Source organism: Gadus morhua, chromosome 17 (genome assembly GCF_902167405.1).
Source record: "Gadus morhua chromosome 17, gadMor3.0, whole genome shotgun sequence".
In the NCBI taxonomy this organism is placed as follows: Eukaryota; Metazoa; Chordata; class Actinopteri; order Gadiformes; family Gadidae; genus Gadus; species Gadus morhua.
In genome coordinates this window covers 12950684-12965413 of record NC_044064.1, presented here as the reverse complement: position 1 = coordinate 12965413, position 14730 = coordinate 12950684, and the positions used below count along the sequence as shown (strand labels likewise).

Below are 14730 nucleotides of genomic sequence, written 5' to 3'. Positions count from 1 at the left end.
ACTCAACAGCTGTGGATTCCAAACTAAGATCCAAATGACTTTGATTATACGGAACGGCCAGTAGAAGCAGATTCAAGACTCATTCAATAAATAAATATTTAAAAAAAACAATAAGTCTGAACGTGTGACAAGCTCATCATCAGTAGAATAAGGTACAAATGAAGCACACCAATGGTTTAACAGAGAGCCGCGGGACAAGGCATAGGCTACATTTCCTTTTAATTTTATTACAAAAACAAAAACAGGATTTTAAGAATTAACAAGTAAAACAACCTACCTAGTCAAATTGGAAAAAAGGAGAGGAAGATGGGTGTTTTGTGTGTATGTTTGTATGAAAGAATGTACAAACAATATATATATATTTATAAAAAAAAAAAAAGAACCTGACATTGCAGAAAAAAAGATTTGTTTCTGTCCCTATAGAAGAAAAGCAATATTTTTATTATTTATTTTCCCCCCAGACGGATAAAAAAAACAAAAAAATGTCAACCTTGACAACAGATTTGAGGGTGGAGATGGGGGAAAAGGCGGAGCAGGTGGGGTGTTAAGGGTTTGGGCTGTCACTCTCATATAAAAAAAGTTGGCAGAGGACTTCTCAGCATGTCTTCCACGAGGCGAGAAGGACCGCGAGAAGGACCGTGAACACAACCCCACGACGACACACGCAGGCATTCAGACACACACGACCCTGACACACGCGACCCTGACGCACGGAACTGGAGAGGGAGAAAAATGACAACAAAAAAAACGAACGTTTTGTGTGTCATTGTCTGCTGGTACTTTAACACGATACCATTTGAGCAACACAACACGACCTGCATCTACCTCTATGTACACATCCCCTGTGTGTGTCTGTATGCATGTGTGTGTAGCACGGTTCGAAAGGCTGAACGGGGTGGGGCCGTTTGTGGGCGTGGCCATTGTTTTGGGTGTGTGTTTGTGTGATGAGCATTGTTTTGTGTGTGTGTGCTCAGTGCCGCCGCTTCTTCTTGCTGGGTGGGGGGGGCGGGGGGCGGATCTTCCTCTTGCCCTTGGTCGTGTCCTCCGCCTCCTCATAGTGACTCTCTCGGTCAGCTGAGAGACACACAAACACAGGGGGGAGAGAGAGAGACAGGGGGGGGGGGGGGAGAGAGAGACAGGGGGGGGAGAGAGAGAGACAGGGGGGAGAGAGAGAGAGACAGGGGGGGAGAGAGAGACAGGGGGGGAGAGACAGGGGGAGAGAGAGAGACACACAGGGGGGAGAGAGAGACACAGGGGGGAGAGAGAGAGACAGGGGGGAGAGAGAGAGAGACAGGGGGGAGAGAGAGAGACACACAGAGGGGAGAGAGAGAGAGAGACACACACAGAGGGGAGAGAGAGAGAGACACACACAGAGGGGAGAGAGAGAGAGACACACAGAGGAGAGACACACAGGGGGGAGAGAGAGACACACAGGGGGGAGAGAGAGACACACAGGGGGGAGAGAGAGACACACAGGGGGGAGAGAGAGAGACGGGGGAGAGAGAGACGGGGGGAGAGAGAGAGAGAGACAGGGGGGAGAGAGAGACGGGGGGAGAGAGAGAGAGAGACAGGGGGAGAGAGAGAGAGACAGGGGGGAGAGAGAGAGAGACAGGGGGGAGAGAGAGAGACAGGGGGGAGAGAGAGAGACGGGGGAGAGAGAGAGACGGGGGAGAGAGAGAGAGAGACAGGGGAGAGAGAGAGACACACAGAGGGGAGAGAGAGAGACACACAGGGGGGAGAGAGAGACACACAGAGGGGAGAGAGAGACACACAGAGAGGGGGGGGAGAGACACACAGGGGGGAGAGACACACAGGGGGGAGAGACACACAGGGGGGAGAGACACACAGGGGGGAGAGACACACAGGGGGGAGAGACACAGACACACAAACACAGAGGGGAGAGAGACACATAGGGGGGAGAGAGAGACACACAGGGGGGAGAGAAAGACACAGAGGGGGGAAAGAGAGAGACAGACAGAGGGGGGAAAGAGAGAGACAGACAGAGGGGGGAAAGAGAGACAGACAGAGGGGGGAAAGGGAGAGACAGACAGAGGGGGGAAAGGGAGAGACAGACAGAGGGGGGAAAGAGAGAGACAGACAGAGGGGGGAAAGAGAGAGACAGACAGAGGGGGGAAAGAGAGAGACAGACAGAGGGGGGGAGGGAGAGACAGACAGAGTGGGGAGAGGGAGAGACAGACGGAGGGGGGAGAGGGAGAGACAGACGGAGGGGGAGAGGGAGAAGTTCATGGGGTGGGAGAAACGGCAACATGGGGAGAAATCGAAAAGAGGAAGAAAAAGACAGGAGCCAGACGGACCGGAAGAGACAGATGAAGGGTGACATAAGGAGAGGGGATTAGATTCAATTCAGCAGATTCAAAGCCTCAGTATGCTGGGAGGAGGGGGGGTGGGAGATGCGTACCTTTCCTGGCCTCTTCTTCCAGCTCGTCCCAGTCCTTCCCACTCTCTTCTTCACTGCCCATCGAGGCACCGCTGTATTCTGGGGGAGAGACCGAGACCAAGACACCATTCAGGGGTGAATGGACGCACACGTTGAAAATGGGATCCAAACATGATTGTCGTCAATGAATTTTTTACTGAATCTCTACACCAGAGGAAATCCACTGTGGGGGGGTAAGACGTGTGCTTGCGTACCAGAGTCCTCCGTCTCAGAGTCGTAGTCTTCGTCGCTGTCCTCCCCTTCCTCCTCCTCTTCGTCGGCCGAGGGGTTGAACGTCTCGTCCTCCATCTCTGACTCAGAGTCCTCCTCCCCACCGCTACCCTGTGGGGGGGGGGGTAAGAAAAAGATTCAGACTTCCACCCATCCACACAAAACTATGAAGACCCCCCACTTAAAATTATATGCATGCTTCTCTCCTGTCATAAAAAAACAAAAGAGCAGTCAAAGTGTAGACTTCAATAACAAAGTCTGGCAATAGCGGTGGCTTCGATGGCGGTCGCTTCAATAGCTGGTTCAGCGTGTACCTCACTTTCAGGGTCCAGGAAGGACCAGCCGCCCTGCTCAAAGAAGCCCTCGGGGTCGTCCACGATGGTCTTCATGATCTTGGTCCAGTTCAGGGACTGCACGCCCTCGGTGTACTTGATGTCACACGAGCTGGCGAGGGGATAAAACATTGATGCCTCGCCTCGTTTGATCAGACCATTGCATTGGCCGTGTCAATCCTCTAGTTCAGCGGTTCCCCAACGTTTGGCCTGAGGTGCACCCCTCATCGGTCATGCAGGCCTTTCATGGACCACCTCGTACGCCAACCGTGAACAAACCGATGAGCAAAGAGCTGCAGTGCCCAATTGAGACATGATAAGTACTGCAATAAGTGTGTGGGAAGTAGTGGAAAGTCAGCGACGCTGCTTCTGCACCCAGTGTGTTTAATTAGCAGACACTAATTAACGCAAAACACCAAGGAAAAATAAAATATTGCAGAAAGTACAAATATTGACACTTGGGCCGTAATTCTACCTTTACAAAAAATATATAAAATCAATATCGTCTATTTTAAGGATAAAGTCGAATGTACCCCCTGCACTACCCTTGGGTACTGAAAGGTGGAAAAACATGGATTTAGTTTGCATGTTTTGTTCAAGCCAAAAACATAAACAGCCATGCTTGAGAGAGTGCTTTTCATGCAAATGACAGCGCTGAACATGCAGAGCAGCAGGGTGCGTGCACGCGTGCGCTGGCGTCTTACTTGAGCCACTCCTTGATGGGGTCGAGGGAGTTGACGGGCACGGCGTTGATCATGGTCACCTTCTTGTTGTAGTCCTTGTAGACGATGACCACGTCAAAGTTCTTCAGGTGGAACTGCACCCGCTCAAAGTGGACCAGCTCCACCTCGTCCAGGGTCACCACGAAGGGGGGCTGCCGGAGAGGGGGGGGGGGGGTATTGAGCAGGATACACTCCAAATATGATACACTACACCTACAGACCAGAAACGTCTCGAAATAACCCAAACGCATGCAACATCCAAAGGGATGTTTAGACGTGTATCCAACCAACGGTGATGTGCAGGTTAGAATAAAAAAAGAGAAGAATTTTCTGCCCCAAAAAATAAGTACATAGGAACATGTATTTGGGGCGGTTTTTTGCATCCATAATATAAAATTACTAAAGTGTGGCAATTAAAAGGTCAACAGCTAAGATTTACCTGGACATTTCTTAAATATGATTTTTTTTATGACTCGTCAACTAATAGTCTGGATTAAATGCTTTTAGTCGACCTTAATCGACGAATGGATATCTATGCCTCCTCATCATTATGTAGGATAATCTCGCTCTAGAATGACAACAGACATCTGGGATCCAAACCCAGAAGCTTTAGGCTTGGAAACCAATACCCACGCCACCAAACCTCCTGACTGACCCTTCATTGTAATTGGGATGTGAATGAGGAACCCGGGGCGGTCACCTACCCATTCAGTGGTGTTGACCAGGGAGCTGGAGGTGGGCTGTAGTAAGCAGGTGCTCCTGTAGGGGGCGCCCTGGAAGCTGAAAACGGAACAAGGTGTTTTTTAATGCCATTTGCAAAATAAAATGTTTTGCCAACTGCTTCAAGCTGAGGCAGAAAATTTTCAGTGGCCTGAAAAGTTGATAAATTGATGAAATGTAATTGTGAAATACTAGGTATTTGCCCATGAAATAAAAAATACATATAGTATACAAACACTGCAACGATTGGGACTTGTATTTCAAAAGATTGAATACACAAGCAGCCAAAGATCAAATTTGTGACCTATTTTACAAGAATAAAACCATTAGGTTTCAGTTCCAACTGCGATCAGCTTCATTCGGCGGGACAGAGGAGTGCAAGCCTGGGGGGCCAAAGGCCAAAAGACTCACCCCAAGTCTCTGAAGGGGACCTCGAACTCCAGCTCCTCCTTGGTGAGCGTCTCCACCTTCTCGATGAAGTTCTTGAAGGCCGACTTGAGCTTGTGGCGCATCTCGCGCTCCATCTGCTCGGCGTAGAGGTCGTCGCGGTCGTGCATGTGCTGGTGCTTGCCCAGGTCGGTGGTGATCTCGCCCACCTCTGTGTAGAACTGCACGTCCGTGTGCCGCTTCTTACCGAACATGATGGCGTTCTGGTCGGGGAGAGGACAGAAGCAGAGTCCAGTAAGAGGGAGGGAGGACGAGAGGTTCTGGAGGCGCCATTAGGAGGGTTCTGTCGGTCACTCAGTTTAGATTGCGGGCGATTGTTAAATGAACCGCTGTGTCATCTCCTCAAACGATCTGCTTTATTAAACACGCATTTCTGCAGTAGTGGTCTCTAACCGTTTCTGAGTAAGGCCTGGAAAGATATGTACCATCATTTGACTAATTTGGAAAACTTAGCGATGACCCAGAGCTTTAGATGAGGTATTCAGCCAGCCCTGGTGGGTCCTCAACAAGACAAACGTACTTCACAAGCGCTCATCTCCCCTCCTGATTTGGAACGGTGAGTGCCGTGTGTGAAAGCCTGAGTGCATATTTTGAGGCGACGAGGAGGAGCCGGACGCAGAATCTTTGGGTTGACGGTAGTTGTGACCGGTCCTATGACCGGTCCTCTTCCTCCGTTTGTCAAGCGTCAATATTTTCCTAAATAAAAATCTAACCCTCGACATCATCATGGTTGGATTGACAACACATGCACGCACCTTGAGGTGGAAGTGCAGCACTATTATCATCTCCCCGTCGCAGGGCTGGAAGATGGAGTGCTTGATGTTGTTGTAGAGGATGTCCACCTTGTCGCCTCGAACAGACGTGAAGCGGAAGCCTAGACACACGGGAGACAGGACAGTTTAGCAAGATCCGCCGAAAACAAAACCATCGCCAGACACAAAATGGACCCGAATTCAGTCCGACAGTTCTTAACAGAACTCTCCCCTTGTTAACGCTGCTTTCCACCAGCCCTACATTTTGCTGAACCCCCCCCCCCCCCCCCCCCCCCGCCATGCCCCGCCCCATCTCATCCATCCACTGCCCTTTTCCTCCATCACAGATCCAATGCTTTGCCTCCTTCCACCCAGCCACCCCCCCCCCCTCACCGTTGGTGTGGGCCTCCAGGGAGCCCTGCATCCTCTTCTGGGCGATGTTGGGCCGGATGTAGAGGTCCTTGAGCTTGGGGTTGCTGCGGTTCAGGTTGACGGACAGGATGTCCTGCTTCACGATGCCCTCCTTCTCCTTCTCCTCCGCCTCCCGCATCTTGTAGCGCTTCTGCACCTCCTTGATGATGCGGAAGGCGTTCTGCAGGTTGGTGGAGGGCACCGAGGGGTCGCCCGGCGCCTTCAGGTTGGACGCCCGGTACGTGCTGGTGGACGGGGGAGGAGGTCAGAACACGCTGGAGGTTCATGGGGACCTTTGGATGTCTAGTTCTGATTTTTTAGTTATTGCATGATTTCAAAATTTTTGGTTCCGATTTTTTAGATTTGGACTCCCAATCATAATAACCTTCAATCAAGTTTGAATATGGAAACTATGTTTAGAACATTGTCGTCACGTATTTTGTGTTGCAATTGAAATTTGGAAGCCGAAAGCCACCGATCATCCTTGACGGACACACGGTGTGGCGACAGGGGCCACTTCCTGTCAGGACGTACATTTCTTTGACGAAGGTGGCGTCGGGGTTGGGGAAGATGTTGCCCTCGTGGCGCCCCAGGGAGCTTCCGGGGACGTAGAAGTTGATCCTCAGGTAGGTGTAGTCCCCCTCCACCGACATACTGATGTTCTGAGGAGACAGTAGGGACACGGGTTCGATACCCCACTCTGGAGCCTGCCGAGGGACCCGGTAGGGGTAGAGGCTGCACACCGTTGAGGCTCGAGGCCAGGCGCCGTGACATTACATAGAGCAGCCGGGTACAAACTATTTAAAAAGTGGATCCGCTTTAATATAATGACTACCATTTATGTGCACTTCAGTGCTTAAATAATCCACATAACGCAAGTCGTTGCTGTAATGGAGTAAATATTTGACCGATAATATCATATTTGTTCTTATGGGCTTGTATGGTGCATGTGATGCAGACTCAACCCAGGCAGGCCGTACCTTGATGGTGGCAATATGGAAGGGCGTGGCGATGCCGAAGACGGGCATGACCACCGTCTCGTACTTCTTGTCGATAAAGATCTTCATGTCTCGGATGTCCTTTTCTCGAGGCATCTGGGAGCCGTTCTTGTACGATATGTTGGATTTGCGGGCCCTGGGCGAGGTCAGGCAGGAGGGGGAGGGGGGGCACGGGAAGAGGTCAACGTTACATATTGTCGTTACAGGTGATTACAATCTTATTAGGCAATTACAGGTGATGTGGGGACATGTAATAAAATAAAAGAGTTGCAATTTATTTAAAAATCAGTGCGTGTTAGATGACTAGAGTCAATTAATGCAATCTTAATTACCAGACAGCAATTGCTCCCTCGTTCCCAGAGACGTGTAATTAATGGTCCGATAATGAGCGTCGTGCGGCAGCATGAAGTGAAACTAAATCCCTCAGAGCAACGACAGTTTCTGATTGGCGCAATAAGGGAGGATAGCTACTTGACCACTACTCCCTCATAACTTCTTTTACAAGAGTGACAAGTTCTACTTCCTCTACACTGGTCTTGTGTTACAAATCGCTTCAGTCATGTAAGACAAAAATGACATTTGAATGGAGGTCAATTTGTTCACTTCATGGGGTTTGTTACAACATGCCAATGACACTAGTGGGCCAACATGGTACACTGCTGATTTGAATAGAAAATGAAGGCTAAACCAGGCATATTTTTACATTCTAAAGATATGCAAAGTCCTGGGCCGGACTCCGGTTCCTAGCATGCAACTCACTTCTGAATTTGCTGCTCTCCCTTCTGTTCCGTCAGACGACGCTTGGCCACCTCGTTCACCTGATTGGCCAGTTCCTTTTGATGAGCCCGCCTTTTTTCTTCTGCCGTCATCTCATTCTAAACCAATAGGAAGAGAGTCATCATCACACCGCCAATGAATAGGCAGCTTTGGACCACACACACACACGACGGTTTTCTACCTTAAGCAGTTTTGAACACACCAATCAAAAAGCAATTTTTTTTTATATATATATATATATATATATATATATATGAAAAATAAATTCTAAAAAATACTCAGTGGTCTTGGTTGGAGTAGTCTAACTGATCTTCTGTGAAGAAGCTCAAGAAATAGTTATGCTAGTCAATCTTTGTAAAATTGATAATTGAAGGAGTACCCTGGTTCTGTCTGCCAGCAGGGCGGCGCTGCGAGCCCCCTTGCCCAGCAGCTCCTCCGCATCGTCAGCGTCTTCCTCGTCATCCTCCTCATCGTCGTTCTAGGCACAACAAACATAACACAGGGATCATCTTGCAGCTCAAACACAGCTCAGTCACAGAGTATCGAGGACAAGTGAAGTGACACGTTGCCCCTTCAGCACAAGGCCCTTTAAAGCTCGTACGTCCAGCTGAACTGAACCGCAGACTCACCTTGAGGAAGATCCCCACGTTCTTGATCTTCTTCTTGACCGGCGTGAGCACCGTGGCCGCCTCCTCCTGTCAGGGTCGGCAGAACATCTTAGCACAGCGCACTCCCAGCAAACATCAGACACAACGCTTGGGTTCGAAAAAGCCCGCCCCCGTGTTTGAGAACAGATGTGTGGCCGTCATGTCATTATAAGCCATTTCAATAGCAAGCAAAGTGAGAGCAACCACGTGGATGTAGGACGTAGTTTGACAAGAAGCCCACCAGCTTACCCAGTGGACTGAACCAACTGGTCAGCGGAGCCATAAATCACATTGTTGGGACGCACACCCACTTGTGATGATACTAATGAGCAGCTACGGTAATTGGCTTGAAATGGTTAATCAATGTCACAGCGGATGGCAAGATAAGCACTCCAGCCAGACTTCCCAGTGGGTCTTACTCCCTCTAGTGGCGAGTGTTTGTAACTTGCCTCGTTGATCTGAACGCTGTCTCCGACGAAGAGGGCGTACTTCTTCTGCTCCTCCTTCTTGCCCTCCTTGTTGACGAGGTCGGCCAGGCCCAGACTGATGCTCAGCACCATGCCTAAACATAAAGCAAAAGGACAGGTGTCCTGCTGAAAACAAACCTGCACACTTGGGTGAAATCAATCCCCTCACAGTTGCAAATCACGAGTAAAGGCCGCGTTAGGACCACACCCACACACACACACACAGACACCAAGGGAACGGACCTTTCTTCAGCTTGTACTGGTTCTTGGCGTTTAGCACCAGGGAGCCCTCTCGGAACTCGATGCCCATGGCAAACCTGGGAGAGAAATATGAAATATATAGGACACGTTATGTAAACCTTATACACTGGTGAAGGCGTTAATAAGTAGGGGTGGGAATCTTTTGGCACCTCACGATTCGATTCTGAGGTCAACGATTCGATTCTAAAACGATTATCAATTGTCATTTATAAGAATACGAATTTGTTCGTCTGTCTCGTGTCTGGCTGTGAGTTTGTGTGCATGCTAGGCGTAGGCTGAATCGCGTCCAGACCAATCAGATTGGCCAATACACATTGAAGATAAATGTAATAATTTTAAACTACTCAAATTATCCCTCTGTCGAACAGAATGTGGCAGGAGGCGAACAAAATGAAAAAAATATATATATTTATTTGTTTTTATTCCGATTATTAACTTATCTGAACTGAAACGGAATCGTTCTACACAGAATCACGATGCATCGAAGAATAGATTATGTTTCCCACCCCTATTAATAAGTGTCGGGTGTGTGTGACAGTGCGCTGACGTGTTACCCGAAGTTCTTAGTGAGCTTTGAGACTAGGTCTGGCTTCTCCTTCTTGACGTACTCCAGGACCGCATTGTATGCGTCGCTGATCTTGCACCCTGGACACACACCGTAGAGACAGTCTGATTAGTGTCATCGCTTGCTAGTCCAACCTTTCGTTTATTGGGTCAAGCAATTCAGCTGTGAAGTGTGTGTGCAGTGCGTTCTGGGTGAAGATCTTGGTAGGTGACGGATCACACACACAGTTGCTAGATTAACCTGTCTCCTTATAAAGTGTGACACAGCATATCGAGTCCAAATATATATAAGTGTGAGTGAGTGAGTGACACGCGTCGCAGAGGGCTCACCGTGCTTAAGCTCTTTGAGCAGCTCCTCCTCCACCTGCAGCAGGAAGTTGTAGTTGTCCTGCATTTCCTGCGGGGGGTCCACCATGAGCGTACGGACCAAGTTGGAGCAGTACGACTTGTAGCGGATGCCCATCGCGCACGTGATGGCCCCAAAGTGCATGTGGTTCTTGTCACTGGAGGGGCGACGGAGAGGGCGGGGTTAGAGACCAGATGACCACACAGAAGCAAACAGCTAAAAACACTACCGCAACTATGGAGTCGGACTAACCAATAGATTATCTAGGCTATACCAAAACGTTATAGTGTGTTGACCAACCACAAAAGTACATGAATCTACAAGCAGATTCAGATGCACTTCAAATGCACGATTTGGTCGAAGCGAGTGCTTCTGAAAAATGTACGGCTGGTTTCACCAGCGATTGAAAAAAACAGAATGCGTCTAATGCTTCGTTCTGCTGCGACACACAAATTTCCCAACCCGAGACGAACGAAGCACATCTCCTCTCGCGTCTTACCTGACGACGCTGAACTTGAGGCTGTAGTTTCCCCCGCTCTGGATGATGGGGGGGTAACACATCTCCACCGTTGAGGGGTCCGCTCCGCCCAGGAACTTCTTCTCCTCGATGGCCTTTTCCACCGACTCCGCCAGCTTGCTGTGCCGCACTTTCTGTAACCAAAGCGACCCAACGGGTTGTATTAAACCTGCACTATGTGGGTTCTCCCATTGGCTGCCTCTAGTGGCCGGAGCAGTAGACTACAGTCAGCTTTACCAAGACTCGTGTCATTAACTCAGAAACCGAGATAACTGCATTCTCTAAGCATATCTTCCAATCATGTTACCCGGGAAAGTTTTTTGAACATAAGCTCATTAAAAATAAATAAAAAAAATACTGTCAATGTTTTCCAACATCCTAAGCAACGAAGCTAGCATCAAAACAAAAGGAAATAAATCTATTGCAAACTAGTACCTAGCCACCGCTCAACCCACCCATTGACCCTTCAACCAAGCAGATTCCTCCCTCCCCCTCAAGCTCCTCCCCCTCACCTCGTCAGCATCCACAATCTCCATGACGCGCTCCTTGAAGAACTTGGAGTACACCTCACTCGTGATGGTCGCCGCCTTCTTCATCAGCGCCAGCTCTCCGTCCTCCTTGACCGCCATGGTGTACGCCACCACCGCACTGACGTCCACCTGGAGGGGGGTCACAGGGCCGTCTCTCAACAGGCGGACCGGGACCCCCCCTCCCAAAAGGGGGTCACCAGGTACGCATATGGGGGGCAAGCTCATCAAATCTGAATGAGTTATACAATTGTGTGGTTGAAACGCAACCATTGTCTCTTTGATTTTGAATCCATCCAAATCATCAACTGACAGATTTAGCTGCCCCAAATAAATAATTGGGAGCGGGCGGGGGGGTCATCAGCCTAAGAATGTCATTTAAATAGCAGATCGGCAAAGGCCCAACTACTGCAGCAATTATATATTTTTTATATCTGGTAACAAAGAGCCTTGAATTGCCAGATTTGATTTCAAGACCAATCAAGACTTTCCAAGGCCGTCTGACGCCCAACCGGTTGACGGGGGGTGTTCCCTATTTTCTGAGGGACCTGCATGATTTAGGCCCAATCCCATTTCTACCCCTTAACCCTTCCCCCTTGTTTGAAGGGGTAAGGTGAAGGGGTAAGGTGAAGGGGTAAGGGGTAGAAATGGGATTGGGCCTTAGACTTTTCAAAGCCCAGTGAAGGGTAGAGGGGGTCTCCTACCATCCCCAGGCCCTCGGCAGTGATGGTGTCGTTCCAGCTCTTCATGTACTCCCCGGGGAACTTGTCCTTGCTAAACACCCCAACCGTCTTGCCCTCCTTGCTTCCCTTGATGGCCTCCATCATCTTGTCAAAGTTGGCCTTGTTGCTCTCGTTCTGAAACACGGAGAAGGCAAACATTCAGGATAACAGAAAAGGCACGCCTGCTGTTGTTCAAGGTGACAGTTGAGTTTCTTTAGAATCTGATCGTCCTTATCGTTCTTTGTTTTTAAAAGATAGCCATTGGTCCATTCAAGTACAGCGACATTATCCTTGGCTGGGTATATTCATTTCGGACCCATTTGTAATATCAAAAAGGTTTGAGGTTGCACTGTGTCATGATTTTGGGTCAAACGGTTACACTGGGAGTGTCCACTGGGTAGGTTTATCTGTGCATCAGATAACTTTCTTAAAGAAATATATTTTTTGTAAAACGTAAAAATTTTGAAACTTTCTACGACAAAACCACCTTCAACAAAGTTTGATAACAGCAGTGCTTCAACACCGTTACCTTCTCCCGGGTGAGCAACGTGATGGGCGGGACGCCGTTGGCGTTCTCGTTTCCCTTGGTTACTGCCACCTGCTTGAGGAACTCCACCTTCTTCTTACTGGCAAGGAAGAGGATCTTGGTGTCGCAGAATACCATGATGGTGTCCGTCAGCTCGTAGCCGAAAAGCCACGTCTGCAGTGATAGAAAATACCACATTATTCATGCCTAGTAGAGCTGGGTAAAAATATATCGATTCATCAATGCGCTGCAATTTATTTGTTCTCGATTCAATTTCGATTATATCCAGAAAAAATAAGATCACTACTTTTATGCTGCAAGTTTAGCTCAGGAACAATACTATACAATGGTGTATTGCTTTTTTGCTAGTTAAAGCACAATGAAATGGTTAATTCATTTTAAAATGGTTAATTCTAAATAATATTTAGGTATTATTGTCATCTGCACGCATATTATACACAATACTGTGCTTAGAACAAGTACTTAAAAAGGGAAACAAGTTATATTACATTTTATTTACATGCAATAGTTGATAAGTGTATTTATAGCTTTGGTGCCAAACTGCAATACAAACTAAATAACAAGGGAAACCTTAAAATAAATAAGGGAAAAACAATATCGCGACATGGTCAAATGAATTTATGCAAAATCAACAAATTTCGGAATCTAAAAGTTGCACACAAAGGATGATTTGAGAGGCATTGGAGTCCACAGATGTTCAAGAACAGATTAAACTTGCAAAGATCCAATCCAGCACTCTTTAAACAATTGTAAATAGTGGGGGGAATGAATGAACAGATCACCGTGTGATACAATAGATCCACATACTATAACATTACCTGTAAAGCCGTGGACTTAGCGTACACGACCTCCTCGTCGACCCCGACAGAGACCACCACAGCATCCACTTTTCCAAATTCATCTTCACCTTTCTGTGATGACAAAAGATTTGTCAAATAAACGACGACTTCTATCCTTAAAAGCTGATGTTACATTAAACTGAAGAAAGCAGTGTAGTATCCATGCCCCATGGGGCTATAGTAGCAGATGTAGCGAGATGTGGCCTGCTGAGACAGGACCACTAGTGATAAAGTTTAGAGAACCGATAGACCTGTCAGCAGGTGATGTTGGGGTTAATTCCTGAAGTTTCACTAACGCATCTTTTGACCATCACCACCACACCAACAGCCACACAGTTTTATTCAGAATCCGGATTAAAACAGCGCGAAATTCATTGAAAGCTGGCGCCAGCATGGTGTATAATTGCTAATTAGCAATCGTGCTAACACTGTGGGACTGTTATACTACTTAGCACATCACAACAATCATACATACAGAAAATATAACATGGCTGTGCGACTAGCGTCAACGTATACATGTATATACATCTGTGTTCTACCATGTACTAAATGGGTTTGGGGGTTTCAACGACGCTAGCTAGCCTATTAGCATATAATAAACAGGCTGAAAGGCTAGCGGACGCTAGCAGGCTAGTTGGATGAGAAAGCGAGATGCTGAAGGCAGCTAGCTCATGTTAGCATGTTAGCCTTGGTGTCTAGCATGCCGTTTGGCCATATCGCTAAGAAAATGGTTAACGGCGACGTCTGAGAACCAGCTCATACCCGTGTCATTGTGTTGTGAAAACCATGCAGTTGAGCTCCCTGCAGGCCTCCAAGTGTGATACTGGAGGAGATACAAGCAGGGAACCCTGCCCAGGCTCTACACAAAGTGCTAGCTGACGACTACCTCCAGATCACTCTCTCCGGGAACTCCAAACTACCATCAAACGTTGTGATTAAAAGCCCCACAACACACCATGATCCATCTCTCCCCGACATTACCTTCCAGTTTCCGTACAGCCGCTTGATCCGGCGGTAGTATGCGTCCTTGTCCAAGTTTACCGCCATGGCGAGTCTGCTCTTCTGCTACTTCAAACTCCAGCTCCCGGCTTCGCAGTGGGAGGCCGGACGAGTGTCAACTCTGTCTCAGTGTCCACGCCTCGCCGACGAGACCTACCAGCCTCACTTCTACTTCAACTACTGCTAGATGCCCTTACCCCTCTTGTAAAGGCCCGCACCCCCGCTACTATGCAACAAATAACCAAACGGTCGCCGATATCAACTCCTTTAGTATATGAATAACCAGTTAGTTATGGCTCTTACTAAAACCGGCTCTGGATGAAAGATGGTATTTTTATTCCAAGTGCATTGATAGTACACTTGTCTCCTCCTCCACGCCGTTGTACACACACAGCAATCGGGTATAATCAATTCGTCTGTGTGCCCCTCATTCTCTCTATCCCTCCCCCTTCCCGTCCTCGCTCTAC

At 48.3% G+C, this 14730-nt stretch overlaps 1 protein-coding gene across 1 annotated transcript; it reads right to left on the bottom strand.

The window, feature by feature from the left end:
* Positions 1 to 202: 202 nt before the first annotated feature.
* On the bottom strand, positions 203 to 14695 carry supt16h (SPT16 homolog, facilitates chromatin remodeling subunit). The gene is made up of 24 exons (XM_030337779.1): positions 14246 to 14695; positions 13244 to 13336; positions 12408 to 12578; positions 11861 to 12013; positions 11142 to 11288; positions 10612 to 10763; positions 10097 to 10269; positions 9757 to 9847; positions 9185 to 9258; positions 8924 to 9036; positions 8457 to 8522; positions 8207 to 8305; positions 7810 to 7925; positions 7033 to 7186; positions 6587 to 6714; positions 6035 to 6297; positions 5645 to 5763; positions 4854 to 5092; positions 4427 to 4502; positions 3705 to 3874; positions 2983 to 3112; positions 2653 to 2779; positions 2420 to 2497; positions 203 to 1074 (listed from the first exon to the last, which is right to left on the bottom strand). The coding sequence occupies exons 1-24, from the start codon at positions 14309 to 14311 to the stop codon at positions 971 to 973; spliced, it is 3102 nt and encodes a 1033-aa protein (XP_030193639.1). The 5' UTR covers positions 14312 to 14695; the 3' UTR covers positions 203 to 970.
* Positions 14696 to 14730: the final 35 nt, after the last annotated feature.

What these genes read in the sequence shown, in the direction of transcription:
- supt16h (XM_030337779.1), bottom strand. Translation starts at nt 14,311, where the DNA reads ATGGCGGTAAACTTGGACAAGGACGCATACTACCGCCGGATCAAGCGG. An exon ending in GCCACCTTCGTCAAAGAAAT is followed by an intron (nt 6,298 to 6,586) that starts GTACGTCCTGAC and finishes CCCGTCCACCAG; the next exon opens with CACGTACCGGGCGTCCAACC. An exon ending in TGCTGCACTTCCACCTCAAG is followed by an intron (nt 5,093 to 5,644) that starts GTGCGTGCATGT and finishes CTCCCCGACCAG; the next exon opens with AACGCCATCATGTTCGGTAA.